Here is a 24,586-nt window from a genome sequence, read left to right on the forward strand (position 1 = left end):
TCATTTAATATTTACGTACATTAAATTTTGTTACTAATAAAGACTTGTGCGGATTGCTTCATGTGGCTTGAAATTTCTGTCGGAACTTTATTTGAACTTTATGGAACTTGAAAGTTCTGTCGGAACTTTATTTGAACTTTATGGAACTTGAAGGTTCGGTCGGAACTTTATTTGAACTTTATGGAACTTGAAAGTTCTGTCGGAACTTTATTTGAACTTTATGGAACTTGAAAGTTCTGTCGGAACCTTATTTGAACTTTATGGAACTGGAAGGTTTGGTTGGAACTTTATTTGAACTTTATGAAACTTGAAAGTTCTGTCGGAACTTTATTTGAACTTTATGGAACTTGAAAGTTCTGTTGGAACTATATGTGAACTTTATGGAACTTGAAAGTTCGGTCGGAACTTTATTTGAACTTTATGGAACTGGAAGGTTTGGTTGGAACTTTATTTGAACTTTATGAAACTTGAAAGTTCTGTCGGAACTTTATTTGAACTTTATGGAACTTCTGTCGGAACTTTATTTGAACTTTATGGAACTTGAAAGTTCTGTTGGAACTATATGTGAACTTTATGGAACTTGAAAGTTCGGTCGGAACTTTATTTGAACTTTATGGAACTTGATGGTTCGGTTGGAACTTTATTTGAACTTTACGGAACTTGAAAGTGATTTTAATCGTTGAATGCGGAACTTTTGGTTACTTGGGACATACATACAACGTAGCTGCAAAACCTTTTCCTGTTGTATTTGATGTTTTGGACGCTAGATAAAAATCTCCGTTTTCAAACTATGCGGTAAAATTAGCTCGAAATCTGTTTGCATAGCAGTGATTATCAAAAAAGAAAGTCGATGAAGAGAATCGATCAACGCAGATAGGACCATTTGAAATGTTCATCGAGAAATATTGTCAATATCGATGTATTGACGTCAATACATCGATATTGACAATATTTCTGTATTCACATCATCAATATTAATGTCAATAATTCTAAAGTACTACAGTAGGGCTTTAAATAATTCCCCTTCGCGTCAATATATTGATACGTGTGGGGTATGGACCCTACACGACTGTTTGTATTGACAATAATCGTATTGTCAATATTATTCTATATTGACGTGAATACATCGGTATTGACAATATTTCTGTATTCACATGTAAGTATTGACAATATTTCTTACCGTGTGGGGTTTGCTGATAAGATTTTTTAGGATAACAACACAGATTTACATTTGGCAACCCTGACTGCCAGACGGCGTCATTTGACGTAAATACACTCCTGGGACATATTTTTTCAACACCCGCCGTGATAACAACACAACGACATTAACAAGATACCTCGCATCGCTCGCATCGAGAACAAAGTAGTTATTTTGTTGAACGTAGTTGCGCTTATCGTAAAAGTGGTGATTCATATAAAATTAAAAATCTTGTAGTGTTCCTGTAGGGTAGGGTTTGCTCTGTGAATGTTCGAAAGCAATGTTTAGCAACATGGACATTTTCAAAACTATTTTCATATTCAGTTTTCTCGGACTCGGTGGTACAGTTGCACAGAAGTAAGCACTCGCTCAAAACTGTAATAGCCTTTGAGGCGTTTTAAAGGCCGTTGCATCTTAATTTCAGGCAAGTTCACGACTGCAAGGAAATCGAATATTTCGTCGGACAGTACGTCCGATTGCTCAACCAGTTGCCTGTTCAAACTTACCCGGTAAATTCCTTCTGCACCAGCAACCAAACGGTTTCGCATTACAAAACAGCTGTCGAGTGGTTCCACTACGCCCAAGGTAATAAAACCTGTGAAAAAAACTTGAACCAAAACCGATTGAATGTGTTTCAAACGTTGTACGACCAAATAACGTCAATCTGGGATGCTGCCCACTGTCAGGATTGCGTTGCCAATCAAAACGATACGGCTGAATTCTTTCAATATTATGATGAACTGCAAAACTGCGCCAAGAATTACACAAATCCATGTGACGTTTGTGCCGGAAACTACAACCATATGCAGGTCTACTACGAGGGTTTGGTGCAAAACCGAAAAGGGTTGATATGCTTCGACATCGAAGACCGAATGAATCAGACCAGATACGCCTGGAGTGCCATATACAACTGCTGCAAAGGCAAGCAACATTCACAGACGGCATTTATCTGGTTTGCTTCGGGAATCAGTAGCCTGCCGGTTATTTTTTACGTAATGATGTACTTAATTACCTGCCGAAAAGAAGCACGCGAACGAGCAGCTGCTCCTCTGCTGAATGATCGAACAGTAGCGGGCACGGTGGAGGAACGGGATGAGCCTCAGGCGAGTACGAGCAGTGTGCCGCAGCAGCTGCATGACAAAGAAAATGAGGACGATCGGTACAGCGTGGAAGCCGAACCAAAGCTGAATAATCTGGACAAAGCAGCAGGCGTTCGAGAAAGTAAGTTGATTGATTTGGACAGTGAATCCAGAGATAATCTCAACTCGAATCAAGATTTGAAGTCCCTTCCTAATAAAAACGATGACGACGATGATGTTAGTATTCTCAGAAGCTCGGCAGTCAACGTCGGGGTTGGTGACTTATTCGACTGAGATCTTTGTGTTTGTGTATCTGGTTTGTTTGGTAGAATATAAGAAAATTTTAGAAGAATCCATAAACCAAAACAACAAATCATACAGCTTTGTAGAGTTCAATTGGTACAAAATCAAATCTCTCGTGAATATAAATAAATATGTAAGCTTAATAAAAACTGTTAAGTTATTTTATTCACATATTTATTGTAGCATTAGCTGTACGACATTTCGCGGAAATCATTGGGATTAACCCTTTCCCACCCAGAGTGTTTTGGCTGAAGTGTCTTGAGATATTGGCCTAGGTTTTCTTTCCGCTAATAGAAGAACTAGTGCAGACAGTTAGTTAGAGTTAAAACAATACATCAAAAAATGCCGTAAGTGTGAATCCTCAATTACTAACTGCTTTGCGCCACTCGACTAAGCGCCAGGTTTTGTTTCCACAAGTCCACAACCCTCTGAATGGTTTCAAGATGCGTTTTATGTACTTTTGATGTCCACCAAATCAACGCCTCCCACGCCGTATGTGGATAGTCTCTGAAAGTTTTCCCTTCTTTTATAAATACGCTGTTCTTCTTTTGATAATCACTTTTGTAAATTATATGCAATACGTGATGTGATGTCATATGAATGGAACCCACCATCAGTGCAAGGATTACCAATGTCTGCAGATACTTTACCAGTTGTAAAGTTCTGCCTTATGGTTTGTTGCAGCAGGGTGAACCAGCTTCATTGAAGACCTTTGGAAGACAAAACGACCAGATGGCCATCTGTAATCACGGGACAAGGGATTGGCAAATCCACGAACCCGCGTCCAGTTAACAAATCCTTTGATTCCCTTAGGCTGCCCCCCCCCCCCCCCAACCCAGTATATAATATACTGTTTTAATATATATGAATTACAGTAATGTTCCACCAAATGTTCAAAAATGTGCAGTCATTTGGCGTTCAAACTCTATTAAGAATTTGCCAAATTTAAGAAAATCATGTTATTTTAGTTTAAATAGATAAAATCAGATACGATCTCACCAAGTTAGTCTAAATGAATCCACAGGAAGCATTCGTGCTATTGTTGCATTGTAGTTCCAATCAAAGACGGTTCGCTTGATGGGGATTGTTGCAGATGCAACGTAAAATATCGCAATTCATTATGCATTTTCAAGTTCCCACGATAGGTCACCGCCCTCGTACGGGAAATAAGCGAAAGCAAGAAATTTGTCTAAGAGAGGTGCAAGAAGCACAAAGTCAAGACCAAACCTACCCTAACTCACGCCTCGTAAACGAGAAGTAAACATGCCACACCGCCAGATCTGGCTGACGCATATAGAATCAGTACGCATTTACTTTCCACTTTCTTCGCTCCACGGTGAACCATATGCAGCCCTGCAATGCGTGCAGCGCTGCGGTGTATTAGACGCTCGATGCCAAGGCAGTCCGCGTGCTATGTGAATGGAATGGTAATGAATCGGTCGCATGGAGCTCGGTGCGCCCGGCAATGCGAGCCTGGCGCAAAGGTAATAAAATCTGGTTCCCTAAAAAGATGCGTAACAACGCCAAGATAAACGAATTATCGTAATAGAACCAGTCTTGGGAAGGATAGTTGAAGCATTAATAGAAAGCAATGAAATCGTCCCAAGGGACAATCTTGCGTTCGGCATCCTTCCAAAAACACAAAGGGCAATAAAACCGAGCTAGCGACGGTTCCACCGCAGAGAGCAAAATCAATGGAAAAATGCACTTAGGCCTAGATAGGCAGCGATGCATGCGTACGCATCCAAGCTATAGGCTAGATCTGGGGAGCGGGCCAATGTAAACAGGAAGCCTGGTGCGGATTGATTTAAAGTAATTTACATGCACCAGCGAGGCGCGAGAACTTGGGTCATAAAAGTTAAAAATGAAAACGTTCCCCTACTAGGATGCGTGACCAAGGGAAATCTAGAATTAGGAAGAAAGTGCGTCTAGAACCCCTGTGCGGGAAGATAGACGCACATGCGTACGTGGGCACCGACGCCCAAAACTTAGGTCTAAGGGACGCTATAAAAGCGTTTTGATACAACCAAAATATATTCAGTTTTCACTATCCTATCCAAGTGTACGGACTTGTCGCCAGGTCCACCCTTACTCCTACATATCACCTCAATAACACTCTTCGCCTCCAGCCTATCAAACTCTCTCGCGGTAATCCGTTTCCAATAAGAGTTTCCTCGGAATCGACGCTACTGCCCCCATCTGAGCTGGGCAAGTACCGGCCGAGCACCTTTATTGGTCGGAACCCGTTTCAGAGTTTGGGCACTCCCCGACTAGGCTGATCAGGTTTACCGCTGGTGTATCTGTTGGAATCGCGCTACTGCCCCCATCTGAGCTGGGCAGCTACCGTCCAACCATATCCCAACCGTAGAGCACTCAGCCAAGTCCTAAGGAATCCTGTTCGAAAGTAGGCGAATCTCGCTTCAAGTGGTATCGGTTCCTGCTGTTGGAACGACGAGCTCGAAGCCAGTCGAAACCTACCAATTCGATTAGGATCCTCCGTGAGGCATTCGAACCCCTTCCTCCGGTCTGGTCTGTGAATAACCGCACGCCGAAAGTTCGCCGCGTGATCCTTCGCGGATTGCGAGTTCCTCTCGAAAAATAATAATAAAGGACGAAGCCCCTTCGGCTTCGTCTGATGAACGTGACACGCGCGTCGCGAACATATGGTGGCTCCAGAGAGGAGCAATAGTGCTATAAGAACTCACAGTGTAGGTGTTCCGACACCGGAAGAAAGTCTAATAGTAAAGTGAAAGCCTACGGGCTTAAGTGAAATAAGGAGACTCTAGCACCGGCAGGGTCATCAGGTAAGTAATTATTCTTTTCCTAATTAATAAGTAACAAATCAATAACACCCTGCCAATTAGGACCCAACTAATCAAGTGCTAAAGTGAAGTGTTTAAGATAAAGTGTGAATTGAATCAGTCTCCGGACTATAAGGGGCCTAAAAACCCAAACATAACAGCAGTCTCCGGACTATAAGGGGCCTAAAAACCCAAAAACACAATTCGTTTAGGAACGTCCACGGTGTTAATCCGGGATAGGTTCCAGTAAGACGGGGTTCCGCACGGAAGGTACGCGAACGCCCAAGGAAGAAACGTCTGCAACGGCGTAAGCCGGGAGTTTCGAAACAGTGCCTACATAAGTAGGCCGGGCCCGACAGTAGGTAGGGCAACCTTCGTAAGGAAGGCTGGTGGGGATATTTATCAGTCCCAAGAAGTTCGGGAGGTATTTGTCAGAACCCACAGGAATACGGGAGATAATTATCGGAATTTATATAGGAAAAATTCGAGAATAATTATCAGGGACCCACCGTGAAAGTCGGGAGTCCACATAGGAGGGACTCACAGGAAGGATTCCGAACAAAAGGTTCGTGAATGCCATAGTAAAACATCTGCGGTGTAATCCGAGATAGTTTTAGCGGATTTCCAGCTCCTGAGTTGGAAATCCTGCACAGGTCTGCGGTTTAATCCGGGGCAAGAGGAAGTCAATAGTGACTATTCGGGACAAGTTCCCAAGGGTTCCAGCTCCTGAGCAGGAAATAAACAAAATACACCTCGTTAGAGAACACGATCACGAGGAAAATTAAACAGGCAATTAGCCTACGAAGTTCTAAGGGGAAGGAGAATAAAAACGGGTCAACGAACCCATCGATTCCCTGTAAGAAATCCGCCAGGCGGGTCATAAACCCGAAACGTTTATTGCATAACGAGTCAACGTACTCGTTAAAAGAGAAACGGAAAATAAGAAAAACAGGCTCACTTGAGCAACAGAAGGGTGCACGTAAAACCGATATAAAATCTCTAGTGAGATAGAAAGAAAGGGTGTAAGAAAGAAAAGTCATTAAAAAGAAAGAAACACAAACAAAATAGCAATGAATTTTGTAGACAATGTGCTCGGCCATTGTCGCCTATGCACTCGTAAGGACGAGGTGCAAGATATGGTCGCTTGTGACCAATGTGATAGGTGGTTCCACTATGGATGCGTGGAACTCACCTGTCTACCTGATAAAAAAGAACCTTGGTCGTGTGCGAAATGCCGCATGGATGAAAGTATTAAGAAGGCGCAAGCCGACGAACTTATTCAGATGAAGAATAAATTAGCAAATATAGCTTTAGAGCTGGAGGCACGTGCAAAGGCACAGAAATCCTCCGAGATTCACGCGACGTCTATGGAGACGGAGCTAGCGCACTACAAACGTGAGCTTGAATCTAAACATAAGGAAGAAAAGGACAAGCGAGACGTATTGCTGGACATCGCTCAGGCGATCCAGCTGAATAAAGTCAAGCTTGAAAACGAACTCGTAAGAAAAGAGACAGCTGCGGACGACGATTCCGTAGCTATGTATTTAAAACGGCAAGAAATGAGTCTGCCCCAGTTCTCTGGGAACGCTCGAGAGTGGCCAGCATTTAAGAAAATGTTCGAGGCCACGACCGAGCAGGGGAAATATACCAGTTTGGAAAATTTGATACGGCTGCAAAAGGCACTAGGGGGCCCAGCGGCTAAGGCGGTACAGTCCATGATGCTTGATCAAGCAAACGTACCGCAAATAATGGAACGACTCGAAAAACAATTTGGACAGTCAAAACGGGTCTATAAGGAGCTGCGAGACGATCTCGAGCGTATTAGAACAGGAGGCCACTTAGCGATAGTCGAGATATCGAATGGTCTAGAAAATTTGATAGCGCATTTAACCGCCTCCAATCAGATGGCGTACTCAAATGATCCTCGCTTAGTTGAGGAACTGGTAAGCAAGATGTCTTGCGACACCCAGATAAAATGGTTGGAGGTAGTAGAATCTAATGCCAAACAAGGCAATTCAGTACCCTCCCTTAAAGATTTGGCTAAATGGCTAAAGCCTAAGGCCGACATTCATCGTGAGCTCTATAATTCTAATAGAGCTCCGATCGAAAAAAGGAATAGAGTCAATGTGCACTCAGAAAACAACGTACGTTGTTATATGTGTAACGGAACACATAGACTAAGAGAGTGCCAAAAATTTGGAAAAATGTCTGTACAAAACAGACGACAGGAAATACTTAAATTGCGAGTATGTCCATTGTGTCTGTTCAGACACAAAGGAAACTGTAATTTTCAAAGAAACTGTGGCATAAATGGATGCAACGAGCACCATCATAGGCTACTACATATCCCAAGGGATATTCATAATCAAGGTAGCAGACCGGAAAGAAGACAGATAACAGCCTCCGGCGAGCCAACCGAACCACGACCCGAAACTTCAAACTTACACGAGGAGCAAAGGGCACAAGTGTTTTACCAGATCATTCCGGTAACACTTAAAAATAAGAATTGCGAGGTGGAAACCTACGCCTTCCTAGACCCAGGATCCTCCTTAACTTTAATAGATGAAGGGGTTGCTGAGGAACTTGAGTTAGAAGGAGTACGTGATCCACTCAAAATAAAATGGACCCAGAATGTGTCTAGGGAAGAGAAAACTAGCAGGAGGGTCAAATTAAAAATTAAAGGCAATTCCGATAATGAATTCACGTTGACAAACGTCAGAACCGCAAGTAATCTTCACTTACCGGTTCAAACCGTGAACTACGATAATTTGGCAGACAAATATCCGTTCTTGGCCAATTTACCAATAAAGAATTATAAGAATGCACAGCCAAAATTACTTATTGGGCTAAATCATAGCCATTTATTATATCCGTTAGAAAGACGAGCGATGGGAGTGAATGAACCCATCGCAATCAAAACTAAGCTTGGCTGGTTGATATTTGGTAATATCAAACATACCGCACAAGCAGAACATTTAATGGTCATTCAGGAAGATGACAAAATGAATGATCTAATGCAACGATATTTTTCAGTGGAGGACTTTGGAGTCAAAATTCCAGAAAAACTTCCTGAGACCAAGAATGAAATTAGAGCCAAGGAGATAATAAATAAGACCCTAAAATATACAGGGGAAAAATACGAAGTCGGGTTACTCTGGAAAGAGGATGATACGCATCTACCAGAGAGTTACATACAAGCTTATAAGAGGCTCCAAAATTTGGAAGCGAAATTGAAAAAAGATCCAGAACTGAAGAACTGGACAAACAACACGATTGCGGATTATGTAACCAAGGGCTACGCGCGCAAATTAACACCAAAGGAAAAGGAGGAATGGGCTGGAGAGATATTTTATCTCCCAACCTTTATCGTGGTAAATAAAAATAAAACACCTCCTAAGCCACGCTTGGTGTTCGATGCGGCCGCAAAGTCTTGGGGCATTTCTCTAAATGACGCGTTGTTAGCGGGTCCCGACGCTACAACCTCTTTGTTTGGCGTCACCACTAATTTCCGGGAAGGGGCTATCGCATCCGCTGGAGATGTGCAGGAAATGTTTAGTCAGGTGGGAATTAGTCTAGAGGACCAGAAGAAGCAATGCTTCTTATATCGTGATTGTGACGACAGCCGAGAGCCTGACGTGTACGTCATGCAGGTTATGATCTTCGGATCTACCAGCTCTCCAGCCTGCGCGCAAGCTGTTAAGAACTACAACGCCAGTCTATACGCCGAAACAAAACCCAAGGCGGTAAAGGCAATAATAAAACAGCATTACGTTGATGATTATATTGATAGTTTCGACACGCCTCAAGAGGCAACGCAAACGATCAAAGACGTTATGGAAATTCACGACAAGGCGAAATTCTTTATCAGAAATTTCGTTTCTAATAGTAAAGAAGTGCTAGCTTCACTTCCGAAGAATAGGGTCCAAGTGGACAAGATTAAAACCTTCGAGGATAAGGAGTCCGAAGGTGAAAAGGTTCTTGGGATGTACTGGGATACAAGTAAAGATTGTATTCAGTACCAACTTAAATTTAATCGGCTACCAGTAGATGTACGCCATGAAATTAGAAAGCCGACTAAACGAGAGGTATTATCCTTCGTTATGAGCGTTTATGACCCAATGGGATTAATCGCTAATCTTACCATACATGGTAGGATACTTATCCAAGAGCTGCATAAGGAAACGTCGGATTGGGACGCAGAAATTTCAGAGCGCTCTTACAATCAATGGAAACAATTTTTAGAAATAATAAAACAAGCAGCAAATGTGAAGATACCTAGATGGATGTTAGCTCCAAAGGTACAAAAATTTGAACTACATACTTTCGTCGACGCGTCAGAATACGCGTACGCAGCGGCCACCTATGTCAGAGGATTAGGTAGCCACGGTCAGACTGTTAGTATTCGTCTGTTAGCTGCTAAATCAAGAGTAGCACCAATTAAGAAACTATCAATTCCGAGGTTGGAATTGCTAGCAGCAGTTTTAGGCACAAGGCTCACCAAAACGTTGAAGAAGGAGCTGCGCAAGAAGCCTTCCAAAATTACGTATTGGTCAGACTCGCAAACGGTGCTGTCTTGGATTCATTCTGACCACCGAAAGTATAAAGAATTTGTAGCACACCGCATAGGAGAAATCTTAGAAGAAACAAAAATTGAGCAGTGGCGTTATGTACCCACGGACGAAAATCCAGCAGACGAAGGAACCAAGCTAGCCAAGGGAAAACCTAAATGGTTAGCAGGTCCAACATTCATTTGGAAAGAAGAATGTATGTGGCCAAAATCAAGGTTTATGCGAGAAACGACCGAAGAAATAAAGGAGTCGGTAATGTTTCACCAAGAAGTCGAATCAGACTTTAAATTTATCCGCGAGTATCGTTACTCTAATTGGGAGAAGTTACTCAAGGAAGTCTGCATTTTGAAGAAGTTTGTCGATTGGATAAAAGACAAAAGAAACTTCGATAAAAATATAAGCGAAGACGACATGCAAATAGCCGAATATGCTATTGTCCGCAAGGCACAGTGGGAAGGTTTCACCGACGAAATGCATGACATTACAAAGCACGGTGAAATCACTAAATCAGGAAGGTTAAGATGTCTAACCCCACGAATCAACGATCATGAGGTTATGGTAGTCCAATCACGTTTGGCAAACACAGACATTGTACCGCTATCAACACGGGAACCAATGATCTTACCCACCAAACACCCAATTACCAGACTGATCATGAAATTTTATCATGAAGAAAATCTGCACCACGGTGATCAAACTATTTTAGCCGCGGCAAAAGAAAAATATTGGATAATAGATCCAAGAAGAGTTCATAACACAGTCAAGGCAAATTGTCAGCACTGTAAGAATGAGAAGGTCTCACCTAGCGAACCGCTCATGTCATGCCTACCCGATTGTAGGCTGGATATATACAACCCCGCGTTTACACACACGGGAGTAGATTATTTTGGGCCAATAGAAGTACAAGTAAAACGGTCAATAGAAAAGAGGTGGGGCGTTATATTTACGTGCCTAACCTCAAGAGCCGTTTACTTAGACTTGGCTGAAAAATTAGACACAGACGCATTTATAGTCTGCTTGAGGAACTTTCAAGTCAGACGAGGCCCGGTCAAGCATCTGTACAGCGATAATGGTACGAACTTTATCGGAGCCGAAAAGGAAATGCAGACAGCCGTTCAGGAAATTGAAAGGGAAATGGGAGAAGGAAAGGCCGCAGAAATGCGCATTAAATGGCACTTTAACCCTCCAGCCGCACCACATTTCGGCGGAGCTTGGGAGCGGTTAATTAGAAACATAAAGATATGCCTGTACGAAATGGCTAAAGCACGCCAACACCATATGCCAACAGAAAACGAATTAAGGTCGGCTTTAATACAAGCCGAAGGCATATTGAATAGACGACCAATAACCCATGTATCGCTAGACAAAGCAGATGACGAACCTCTTACTCCTTCTCATTTCTTAGGAGCACACCCAAAGAACCCTCCTGCACCAACCGCACTAACAACAGACAGTTTAAGTAGAGCACACTACAAGCGTATTATTCATTACGCAAAATATTTCTGGGATAGGTGGCGAAAAGAATATCTCCCCACCATAATCAAAAGAAATAAGTGGACCAAGAAAGTCGAGCCAATCAAGGTCGACGACATTGTGGTCATAACGGACAAAGGAACTCTACCCGGCAATTGGCTCAAAGGGAGAGTTGTGAAAGTTCACACAAGTTCCGACGGACAAGTTAGGTCGGCAGAAGTTAAAACGATACAAGGAAATTACGTAAGACCTGCCACGAAAATAGCAGTGCTTGACGTAAAGAGCGCAGCGACGACTAAGGACGAAACAACTACGGCACACATAAACCTTCACCAAGAAGCACCAAAGGTATGTACAAAGAATCGAAGGGAAACTAAACCAGCCCTTCAAGATAAGGGCAAAGGGCAGAAGGCACCACCAATTAAACGTAAAAGAAAGGTGGTAAATCAACCAGTGGAAATCCACCGTATAAACCACCATCGGGAGTACGAGGACGGCGATATAGGTCCAGTCTCCGCAAATAGAAAAAGAAAGGTGGAGGGCGAGTTACCAAGCGCTAATTTGACAATGGATCAACGCGCAGGAAAGAACTTTAATTCTTGGGGAAAACGATGTAAAGTAGACATCGATAAGGTTAAAGAACTAAGAGACAGAATGAACTCGAAACAAAAACCTAGAAATGTAACGAACAAAACTAAAATCCATGTTCCATGGTATATGACCATAATAATGGTATTATTTTTTATAACGGCAGCGTTAGGGCAATACCCAACCGGGCTTATCGCGTATGACTGCGCGAGCCCAGAAGTGAATATGACAAGTTATTCACTATTGGACGTAACGTCTTGTATCCCTTCTACAAAGAATCTTTCAATATCTGAAGTACCTATTCAAGTACTTCAAAGAAGCTCTAAGGGAAGCACAATGGTATATCAGTGCAAAATGATCATTAAGAGATCAATAAGGCACTGCGGAATGCACTCGCACACCTCGGACTATGAGCGCGGATACTCTTACATAGTAAAGGAGTTTACACCCGACGAGTGTAGACGCACTCAACTCACGGGAGCTATTCCCTTAACATTGAGCGCGGGACTCCTCGAACTTAAGAGAAACCACACGACTAGAGGAGAAACCTTAGTCGTAGGTAGCGTATGGGCTAGTTCTTGCAGCGGTGGCGTGTATAAAACACCGGAGTATACTTGGATCAATGCGTTAGTATACTTTGAATATGAAATCGCATTGTATAACTACATGGCAACAATCGATAACGAGAATGATCAAATTATGCTCCGACACGGACTAGTATGTCCATATTCACATGGAAAGTGCCTAGACTCAGAAGATGGATACTCCACTTGGGACGTGAGCCTAAACCAACGGTGTGAAGACACCGATTTCGAAGTTATATATGAAGGAAAGGTTAACAAGACAATAAATATAGAAGGAAATAAACCAAATCCACATGCCGTTTATACCTCCATTTCCGATTCGCATTTGTTTTCAATTCGCACCAAAGATACAGCGAAGATATGCAGATACAAGGGTTATAGCACAGACCACCCGAGAATATTCATATTGGAAGAAGCGGAGTTCAAGTCTCCATTTGCTAGAAGACCATCAAGTGCAAAAAATCATGACATTTTCACATACTTCAATTCTAAAATAACTCTAGTTGAGAATTACGTCGGTCAGAAGCTCGACGACGTATACAATACAGTAATGACTGAAATGTGTAAATTAGACAAGGCACTTTTGGAAACAAAACTTACACTTGCCCGCATAAACCCAACAGAATTCGTTAATAGCATAATGAAAAGAACGGGTTTTTCCGCGGTAGTAGCCGGAGAAGTGCTACACGTATTGGAATGCAAGCCGGTCTACGTGCAACCGTTTGCATCAGAAAGGTGCTATCAAGAACTTCCAGTGAAGTTCGGAAATGTCACAATGTTTCTAACCCCAGTCACACGTACACTACAAATGCGAGGAACGGAAATTGAATGTACACCGTTGTTACCAGCCAAATTCCAATTTGGAGGCAGATGGTACACATTTGATGGGAAGATAAGAGAAACTACATTCCCACAAAAACTGGCCACGGACATAGTGACCAAATGGACTTACACACCTCTTCCAAATTTAATGGAAAGCGGAATTTACGACGCTGATAGTTTGAAAAAGATGCGAACCATGATATACGATCAGGGTGACCGTCGCATAGCCACAAACGTGGTACATAAGATATTAACTGGACAAAATCCCAGCAAGCAGGGATTTCATTTCGAAGCCCTAATGTCAGAAAAGTTAATTGACAACATGATAAACAAGTATTGGGAAAAACTTGTGTCATTGTCATCTTGGTTGGGTAATATAACATCTACAGCCATCGGGCTGTATATCATTGGCAGAATAATCAAGTTTCTTGTAGATACCTTGATGCACGGACGCATATTGTATGACATCTATGGATTCGGATGGCAGCTAATCGCATCGCTGTGGGACTCCATGACAACCTTCCTCACGCATAGGAACACTCTGAAGAACATCAAGAAGTCAACGACCAGAACATATGATGTAACGACGCCTGAAGATGGGACCAATCCTTCAGAAAACACACCACTATCCGATGAAGAACCACAGACGGTGGCTCGCGCCCACCCTCCTGCGCACCCCTATGTAGCGCTCACGATGCCCCGATAGAAGATACCCGCCTAAGAAGTCAGCCAATACGCATATGATAACAAGACGACTGGGTATCAGCCAGTCCGCCAGAAACCAACATTCACATCCAGTAGTGAATGCCGACAACAACGAGATGACGAATCAACTAGACAACATTGCACCAGAATCGGCATTTCAAAACCGAGCCGATTCAACATGAAAGAAAATCAAGCCAAGCCAAGGGTGAGATCACCCTCGAATTCACAAGTAGTAGCAGACAGCAACATTGACGAAAAGTGCATGCGCGACGCTCGGCTGCACCACCCGAAGATGGACACCTGAAATAACATTAAATTAATAAGTACATAATTAGCATAAAATGAAAAGAGGTATATTGATGGGATTTATATCTATTAAAGACAAGAAAATAAATTATAGTTTTTCCTTAACAACTAGAAATATCAAACAAACTAACATCCCACCACCTCAAGAAGAGAAGACATTATTTGACAAATATGTAATCATCATTTATACAACGAATCATTATATATAAACTAAGAAGAAATTATAGAAGAATTATCAAGACATGATATAAACATAAAAACAAAACAGATATATATCAAGCATACAAATACGTAGAAGTACAAAGGCATATAAATCAACTCAATTAGAGTTACGAAAATTATATATCATGATCAGTAAAAGCAGTACGAAAGTACGGAAAATTATAAACATATTAGAAAAATTAATGACTACATACAAGATCAAACACTGAAATGTAAAACATGGAATTTAAACACTCGGAGCAATGTAACATCCCAATAATGAAAAATAGCAATATTAACATATGATTTAGATTAGTAAATCTAGTAAGAATTACGAGGCCCGGGATGTTGCAGATGCAACGTAAAATATCGCAATTCATTATGCATTTTCAAGTTCCCACGATAGGTCACCGCCCTCGTACGGGAAATAAGCGAAAGCAAGAAATTTGTCTAAGAGAGGTGCAAGAAGCACAAAGTCAAGACCAAACCTACCCTAACTCACGCCTCGTAAACGAGAAGTAAACATGCCACACCGCCAGATCTGGCTGACGCATATAGAATCAGTACGCATTTACTTTCCACTTTCTTCGCTCCACGGTGAACCATATGCAGCCCTGCAATGCGTGCAGCGCTGCGGTGTATTAGACGCTCGATGCCAAGGCAGTCCGCGTGCTATGTGAATGGAATGGTAATGAATCGGTCGCATGGAGCTCGGTGCGCCCGGCAATGCGAGCCTGGCGCAAAGGTAATAAAATCTGGTTCCCTAAAAAGATGCGTAACAACGCCAAGATAAACGAATTATCGTAATAGAACCAGTCTTGGGAAGGATAGTTGAAGCATTAATAGAAAGCAATGAAATCGTCCCAAGGGACAATCTTGCGTTCGGCATCCTTCCAAAAACACAAAGGGCAATAAAACCGAGCTAGCGACGGTTCCACCGCAGAGAGCAAAATCAATGGAAAAATGCACTTAGGCCTAGATAGGCAGCGATGCATGCGTACGCATCCAAGCTATAGGCTAGATCTGGGGAGCGGGCCAATGTAAACAGGAAGCCTGGTGCGGATTGATTTAAAGTAATTTACATGCACCAGCGAGGCGCGAGAACTTGGGTCATAAAAGTTAAAAATGAAAACGTTCCCCTACTAGGATGCGTGACCAAGGGAAATCTAGAATTAGGAAGAAAGTGCGTCTAGAACCCCTGTGCGGGAAGATAGACGCACATGCGTACGTGGGCACCGACGCCCAAAACTTAGGTCTAAGGGACGCTATAAAAGCGTTTTGATACAACCAAAATATATTCAGTTTTCACTATCCTATCCAAGTGTACGGACTTGTCGCCAGGTCCACCCTTACTCCTACATATCACCTCAATAACACTCTTCGCCTCCAGCCTATCAAACTCTCTCGCGGTAATCCGTTTCCAATAAGAGTTTCCTCGGAATCGACGCTACTGCCCCCATCTGAGCTGGGCAAGTACCGGCCGAGCACCTTTATTGGTCGGAACCCGTTTCAGAGTTTGGGCACTCCCCGACTAGGCTGATCAGGTTTACCGCTGGTGTATCTGTTGGAATCGCGCTACTGCCCCCATCTGAGCTGGGCAGCTACCGTCCAACCATATCCCAACCGTAGAGCACTCAGCCAAGTCCTAAGGAATCCTGTTCGAAAGTAGGCGAATCTCGCTTCAAGTGGTATCGGTTCCTGCTGTTGGAACGACGAGCTCGAAGCCAGTCGAAACCTACCAATTCGATTAGGATCCTCCGTGAGGCATTCGAACCCCTTCCTCCGGTCTGGTCTGTGAATAACCGCACGCCGAAAGTTCGCCGCGTGATCCTTCGCGGATTGCGAGTTCCTCTCGAAAAATAATAATAAAGGACGAAGCCCCTTCGGCTTCGTCTGATGAACGTGACACGCGCGTCGCGAACAGGGATCGACATAAACTAGTCACTTCCTATGTAGAACCAATTTGAAGTGTCCAATCGTCGAAAATGTTACCCGAATTAATCTGTAATTTCTATGCTATACGTGCATAAAAATCAAAAGAACAGCCCAGGTATTTATAAAATAAGGGAAAATTATCAGAGACTGTCCACAAACGGCGTTATTAAATGTTCTCTCATAAACTATAATAGCTCTATGCGACATTGTCCGTAAACCTCGTTCATATATCAACGAGGTTTATACCCCGCACAGACTATTAGCGAATTCGTTTATTATTCAGTTCCAACCTGGATCGGATATCAAGATTGGGTCTGCTTGTTTTCTGACAAACGTCAGTTTGCTCGTTTGTTTTTAAAACCTAGCTCAGGTTGAGGTTCGCACTGATAAAAAGTTCGGTTTCGCACTGGGTTGGAACTGGTTCCAATCCCGATAATAAACGAATTCGCTATATGACAGGCTGTCTTGCAATGAACACTCATACATCTAGTTTTCACTGGAAATCATAATATAATAGTACGTTCAAATGCTGTCCAGACTGGAGAGTTATAACATGTTATAACGGTTGTCAAATAATTGCAACATAGAGACCACCATCAAGATAGCGCTATAACATGTTTTAACTCTGTAGTCTGATCGTACCATAATGCCTTGTTCAGACTGGAGAGTTATAACATGTTATAACGGTTGTCAAATAATTGCAACACAGAAACCACCATCAAGATAGCGCTATAACATGTTATAGCTCTGTAGTCTGAACGTACTATAAGCAATAGTCTGTCCAGAGTATTAGGTATTACGGACAATGTTGCAAAGAACTTTTCGACGTCTAATCGGCGCACACTACTGTACCATTTAAATCCAACGAGTGCGAGCACGAGGGAAGCAGATTAGTGGGAAAATACACCATCGATTCATACATGTGTGATATAGTACGTTCAGACTACAGATTAATTAATTTAGCTTTATTTAGGAGGCTTTCAGCCTTAAACGCTGTCCAGACTGGAGAGTTATAACATGTTATAACGGTTGTCAACTAATTGCAACACAGAAACCACCATCAAGATAGCGCTATAACATGTTATAACTCCGTAGTCTGAACGTACTATTAGGCTGGTTCGCCTCCGACTCAGACTACAGAGTTATAACATGTTATAGCGCTATCTTGATGGTGGTTTCTGTGTTGCAATTATTTGACAACCGTTATAACATGTTATAACTCTCCAGTCTGGACAGCGTTATAGATAGAGAAAGACGATTAAGCATCGAAAAGGTCTATAGAACGAAAAGCTTCTATTCTTCGATGCAATCGGTGTAAATATTTACATTAAAGGGTGATACGGTCAAAATTTGGTCAAGGGAAAACGCGTGTAAATCGGTGAAATCGTTTATTTAAAAAATCAAATTAAATTTCTTTTTCAAGTTCAATTAGTATAAAATTCAGGAAAAATATTCAGTTAGGCTTCCGCTTTTCCAAATCCGAATTGCCGGGCCTTACGCTTGACCCCTGCCATCAGATTTTGTACAGCCACCTTGTCCACCTTCTTCGCCGCAGAAAGCCAGTTTGCCTTGAACTGCTGCTCGCCCTTAGCAGTTTTTTTGGTCTTCTTTAGGTTCCGCTTGACAATAGCCCAGTATTTCTCAATTGGGCGGAGCTCTGGCGTGTTGGGAGGGTTCTTGTCCTTGGGAACCACCTGCACGTTGTTGGCGGCGTACCACTCCATGGCCTTTTTACCGTAATGGCAAGATGCCAAATCCGGCCAAAACAGTACGGAACAACCGTGTTTCTTCAGGAAAGGCAGCAGACGTTTATTCAAACACTCTTTCACGTAAATTTCTTGGTTGACAGTCCCGGAAGCTATGAAAATGCTGCTTTTCAAGCCACAGGTACAGATGGCTTGCCAAACCAGATATTTCTTTGCGAACTTTGACAGTTTCATGTGCTTGAAAACATCTGCTACCTTTCCCCTTCCTTTTGCAGTATAAAACTCCTGTCCCGGAAGCTGCTTGTAGTCGGCTTTGACGTAGGTTTCGTCGTCCATTACCACGCAGTCAAACTTCGTCAGCATCGTCGTGTACAGCCTCCGGGATCGCGCTTTGGCCGTCGTATTTTGTTTATCATCGCGATTTGGAGTCACTACCTTCTTGTAAGTCGATAGTCCGGCTCGTTTTTTGGCTCGATGCACGGTTGTAGACGATACACCCAGCTTATTTGCGGCATCTCGGAGAGAGAGGTTAGGGTTTCGCTTGAAACTACCGGCAACTCTCTTTGTCGTCTCAGCGGCTTCCGGTTTTCGATTTCCCCCCGATCCAGACTTCCTGGCTGTCGACAAACGTTCCCCAAACACTTTAATTACATTTGTAACGGTTGATTTGGCAACTTTTAGCGATTTTGCCAACTTTGCGTGCGAGTAGCTCGGATTTTCGCGATGCGCGAGCAAAATTTTGATACGCTGCTCTTCTTGCTTGGACGGCATTTTGACAACTGAAGAGTGAATTCCAAAATCAAAATAGGAGCAACATTCTACACACACACACCTTCAAAATGAGGGGTGTTCAGGTTTTTTAAATGCAAAATTGAAAGAAATACGTCAAGTTGATATTGACCAAATTTTGACCGTATCACCCTTTATTTGACAAATCTCAGGTAATCATGACAGCAGTTACCTCTATGGCAGTAGGTCTTTTTTCTTCATTCAAATTGTTTTCAATTGGCGTTGACGGCAACTCTGTAGCTCGTTACTCCTATGGGAAAATCCATAAGCAAACGTTAGACTGTGCGTGAAACATGGCGGACTTTGTACTATCCTTTCACCCCATCGAAAATTCCCATAAGAAACTGTCTGTATTTGCTGGAAGGGCAAATTTTTCGACGGTGCCGTCAACGACAATAATCAAACGTCATGGCCATGGTTACCTGCATTCAAAACATATGACATCTAAATAGTATAAAAGTTACGCCAAATCGCAACTCTCCAGCGAACCCCACACGTATCAATATATTGAAGCGAAGGGGAATTATTGACATTAATATTGATGATGTGAATACAGAAATATTGTCAATACCAATTTATTGCCGTCAATATTGAATGTATTGACAATACGATTATTGTCAATAAAGGCAATCGTGTAGGGTCCACTTCCGTACCGACGCAAAGATCGGTATAAAGGGAAAGAACGCAAACTTAGTATTGCGCGTTTCACACCAAATTGGACTAATAAACGCGTTTTCATTAATTAAAAAGTGTGATAAAACTGCAAGTTTACGTCTAATCGTCTTGGTGTCTTCGGTGCACTTATTTCTTATGACGCAAGCAATAAGTGCTCCGAAGACATAAAAACGATTTGACGGAAACGTGCACTTTTATCACACTTTTTGCATTTTTGGGACAGTCCAGTTTCAGATGCAATCAGCAATATAACAATGGTTTATGCGTGCCATAGTATAAAATCGAAGACTACAAATCAAGAAGACTGGCAACTCTGCCAAAAATTCAGGAAAATTAACGGAATGCCTCTTCTGAGCAAAAGTGGGACCTGTGTATGATGGTGTGTGTTAATTCACGAGTGCATTCACACACATAAGGTAGAAATAAATAGCTGTCAATTATTGGTTTTGTTATGATTGTCGTAAATAGTGAAACGTTTCATTCTTTGCTTTATGCTGACAACGAGTAAAATTTCAGCTGAAATTGAAGAGAAGCGTAAGTAAATTTGTTTTGAGTGTTAATTTCCTATCTCAAAATTATCTTCCACTTTTCCTAAGCCCTTTAGTGATGCATGGGCATTCGTATGGTGCTTTAGTAAAATGTAAGCCCGTTCCGGACGGTTTGGCACATACCACAGGGGGGGGGGGGTCAGTCAAGTTGTGACGCTCGGCAACTTGGCACAGTACTCGCTGACCATTTGAATGTCACTGGCCAATCCAACACTGTTGTTATCATTCTCTGGAAGGTTTCATGTTCTGACAACATCTAAAATGGAAATATATTCTTTATCCGTACCGTTTGGGATTGTAATTGTAGTCCTTCAACCTTTCATTTCATTTTGTTCAACATTAGATACTGCTACGCCTTCTGTTGGATCGTGATGTAGGTACCGGATCTTTCTTCTTTTTGAATCCTTGAATTTTCAACAGCTTCCGAATGACGGTAGTTCAATGGTGGTGGAAGCTCCCGCATAAACGCGAACCATAACTTGACCTTACTTGAGAATCTCCGAAGAGAATCCAGATGTTCTTGTTCCTATCATTTTAGTAAACACTGATCGAATTCTACTCCGTTATTCGGACTTAGTATAATTTTGACGAAAATTTTAATCGGACCAGTGTATAAATTTTGAAAAATCATAAAATGCATAAAATTTAATCTATATTCGTTTTGTAATATGTTGAGTGTACAATCTAATCCTTTTCATATCCTAGTTCATATCAATGTTATTATTTTTAGAGTACCGAAAAATATATATCACATGAAATTTAAAAAATACACGATTTTCTGTCTGGTCACGTCTTCCGCGTATTCCTTCGGAAGGAAAGTAAAGCCGTTGGTCCCGGCCCATGTATGTTGGGTGCGATTTCCTACGCAGGTGTGGAAGCTTGCTTGCAACGAAAACGTTATGCTCCGGCCACTTCCTCCCGAGGCTTTTCGAATTACTGGAAGAACAGATGCAGGGTAAGCAGTGTTCAAATCTTACGACATTTTTTCTGAATTTAAATTAGGGCTAATTGGAGTTTCCACCCTCACTGAATCATTTGAAGATACGCCGCCAGTGAACCAGTCAGTTCAGTTTTCTCCTGAATACACAGAAAAAAAAAGTTGTTGAATATTACATCCAAACTGCTGCAACCAGGTCAATCCATCGGTTGTGTAATATAACGTTGTACGATGTACATCGATTTTGCGAGCAAAATTACAGCCATTGATGTAATATTGTATTTGCTTTTTGCTATTACATCATTATTTCATGCATCAGCTTGAATTACATGGATCGATATTACATTTTTTTTTGCTGTGTAGTATGCCCAGTTAAAATTGGAACGAAAAGTTGTTGTAGATCTACAGGAAACTGTAAAAGAACTTAGTTTTTTATTCGAAAATAATGGTTCTGAAGAAACTCGATGGATTTCCGTTGTTTTGCCTTGCTTGTTTTGAACTTATTTGACAGTTCATTTGGATACACGGTCAATAAGATCAACCCAAATTTTAGTTCAGTTAACTCATTAATCTCAAAAGGTGATAACTCGAGTCGCAACACTCCGAATGGCGGCGCTAGTGTTTCTAACGTATTTTAATTTAAATTCTTACACATAATTTTTCGAAAAATTTGTTCAAGCTTGGATGTATGTTCTCTGTGCTTTAGTCACTTTATGTGTTGTTCACTTAATAACTACTGTGGAAGTGCATCTAATAACACTAAGTTGCGAGCAAGCAATGAGCTTGACATGCGAAGAAGAAGAAGAATGCTACCGGGTTTATTTGTGTTGAAAGCCTGAACATTTTACTAGATCATTTTTTGACAACATATAGGCTTGGATAATGTTCAAGATCGGACAGTGTTGACGTTCGCAACTCTGCTTGTCATACTTTACACACTGTTTTTAGATTAACCTTTCTAACATAAACTTGTTACCAAATCAAGCTGTGCTTTAATGTGAGTTTTTAAAGGCAAATTCTTTACTCTCAATGATCGTAAAAAAGTGAGTTTAGTTTAGTGACTAAATTTTACTAAAATAGTGAGTTTAGTAGTGACTGATTTGAAAATGTTACCTAGTTTGAGCTTGAGCTTGATTGACCGCCCACGGTTGCTACTCTGTTATTGCCAGATCAGCTGTAATTACACAGAGAACCAATAGACGATGCTTGGGACTAGCAATCATCCTCAATGTGTAAAAACTGGTGATCTTAAATTAGGCAATACCAGCGCCGGCCACGCCCGAACACAGGTCAAGAAAGGAATGGGAAGGATTGTGTTGACATGACACTCGCTTTGATGGAAGCCGAGAACACCTCTGCACTTCCACGAGGAATCACTGGGATGTTGGATAAGAGGGTTGGGTTTGCAGCAGGGTTCGTTTTGGTAAACGATAAGCTGAATTGATGTCCTAATGATCATATAACGCGAAGGAGCTTGGGACTAAACCCACGGTCTTCTGCTCAGTAAGCAAAAACGTTTGCCACTAGGCAGACGAGCACCTTTTTGATCACCGAGTTGCTGTTATTACCATGTAGTCATATTAACAAATAAAACGATTGACGAATCTTGATTGTGGATGGGCCTGAGAATAGACTCATGATGTTCTGCTCAGTAAGCAAAAACGGTTGCTCTAAGGCCACCGAGCCCCTCATATCACATAATAACGTTGCTCAAATTTGTGTATCCATTCAAACCCGGAACCAACGACAACAACGAGTTTCGCAAAAACACGATACACAAGCGATTTTACCATAAATCTCTTTGATATGTAAGGACCTGGGACCGCGTTTTTCTGCTCAGTAAGCAGGCCACTGTAACCGACGATCTTTCAAATCCGAAAACTAAAAACTACGAAAAAGTACTTAGGCCTTCATTAAGTTCCACTTTCACGCGACGTACAATGTTTCAATTTGCTCTTTACGTATTGTTCAGGCTAGGCCCTTTTCAAAATTTACGCGAGAAATACACACAATCGTCACCTACCTCGCAAAACTGGTTCCAAACAGGGCTGGCAAATTTCATTTTCAATGAAAGATCTCACGCGATATTTACAGAGATACTTCTGTCACTATCATCGGTTGAGAAAACGATGATAGAGATTTTCTTCAAAATCTCATCGAATTTTTCGTCATGACAAAATGTGACAGTGTTGTGATCATCGTAATTACTAGCTCATTTATTGCTTTTAAAGTTACTTGTATCGCGAAATTGTAATAATATATTACCTCTACCGATTACTTACGGTTTCTTGCTTGAATTAATCTAAATCAGTTAGAAATGTAGATGCAAAAACCGCAATAGAATTATTCTCATGAGTGCTTGATCATTGGAAAATGACAAGAAAACTGATGATAGGTAGTTTCGTCTCGTGATAGTGAGAGGACCTGTTTTCTCATTCTCACATGACGGCCGTGATATTTACCAGCTCTGGTTCCAAACGACAACAAAGGCATAAGCAACGATGGATTGTTGAACTTTGCTGGCTCCGGTGGTGTAGTGCACAGCCAAAAAAATGTAATATCGATCAACGCAATTCAAGCTGATGTATGAAATAATGATGTAATTGTAATTTTGTAATTTATCACCACACACCCTGGTCGACCACTGTAAAGCAATCTGCCGTTCAGCGTTTTCGGTTTTTGTTTCTGGATCTTTAGTTGCCTCTGTGATATACTTACTTGCGGCATACTATTTTGGGAGTGTACATGAGCGTGTACCATGTACGGTAGCTCATCTCTCATCGTGATGGTGGAACATAGTAGACAAATTAGAGAGAAAACAAGGAGGTATTAGTATTAGTTATATGTAAACAAACAAAACAAAAGTTAGATAATGCGGCACTGTAACTACTACTATTTTAGAGGTATGATTCGTCATGTTTAACTCAATGGGCCGTATGAATAAAAAGAGTTTACTTTACTTTCCCGTGCTTTTCTTACGGGAAAAGTAAATTAAACGCTTTTATTCATACGACCTAATGTTTCAATTGAGGCAAACTATCTATCTTACAATTACAAAAGCAAACCTAAACTTACAATTATATGCAAATGCAAAATGAAACTTGACAAATCATCGTCAATTCCCTTATTCCAGGGCAGGGCCTGACGATTTGAATCTAATTTTGATCAGTGAACGGGCACCATATGGTACATTTTCTCACCATGAACCTATCATTTCCAGCCTATCTGAACTATTTAATAAATGGAAGCCATAACATGGGTTACGCTCCCCCTAAGCGGGCCCTCCGCATCCTGTCTCTGTCTTATCTCAAATACAAAATGCCAATGGTATGAATGTATCTATATATAACTTGGAAATGACGTACAAT

General features: G+C 41.7%; 1 protein-coding gene across 1 annotated transcript; it reads left to right on the forward strand.

Annotated features, from left to right (window-relative positions):
• Nucleotides 1-1,345: 1,345 nt before the first annotated feature.
• LOC135698827 (uncharacterized) lies at nucleotides 1,346-2,719 on the forward strand. Its single transcript, XM_065218958.1, has 2 exons — nucleotides 1,346-1,555; nucleotides 1,623-2,719. The coding sequence occupies exons 1-2, from the start codon at nucleotides 1,479-1,481 to the stop codon at nucleotides 2,569-2,571; spliced, it is 1,026 nt and encodes a 341-aa protein (XP_065075030.1). The 5' UTR covers nucleotides 1,346-1,478; the 3' UTR covers nucleotides 2,572-2,719.
• Nucleotides 2,720-24,586: the final 21,867 nt, after the last annotated feature.

The sequence above is a fragment of the Ochlerotatus camptorhynchus genome, unplaced genomic scaffold (assembly GCF_037179485.1).
Source record: "Ochlerotatus camptorhynchus isolate MF236.1 unplaced genomic scaffold, CSIRO-AGI_Acam_v1.1 ptg000096l, whole genome shotgun sequence".
Lineage (NCBI taxonomy): Eukaryota > Metazoa > Arthropoda > Insecta > Diptera > Culicidae > Ochlerotatus > Ochlerotatus camptorhynchus.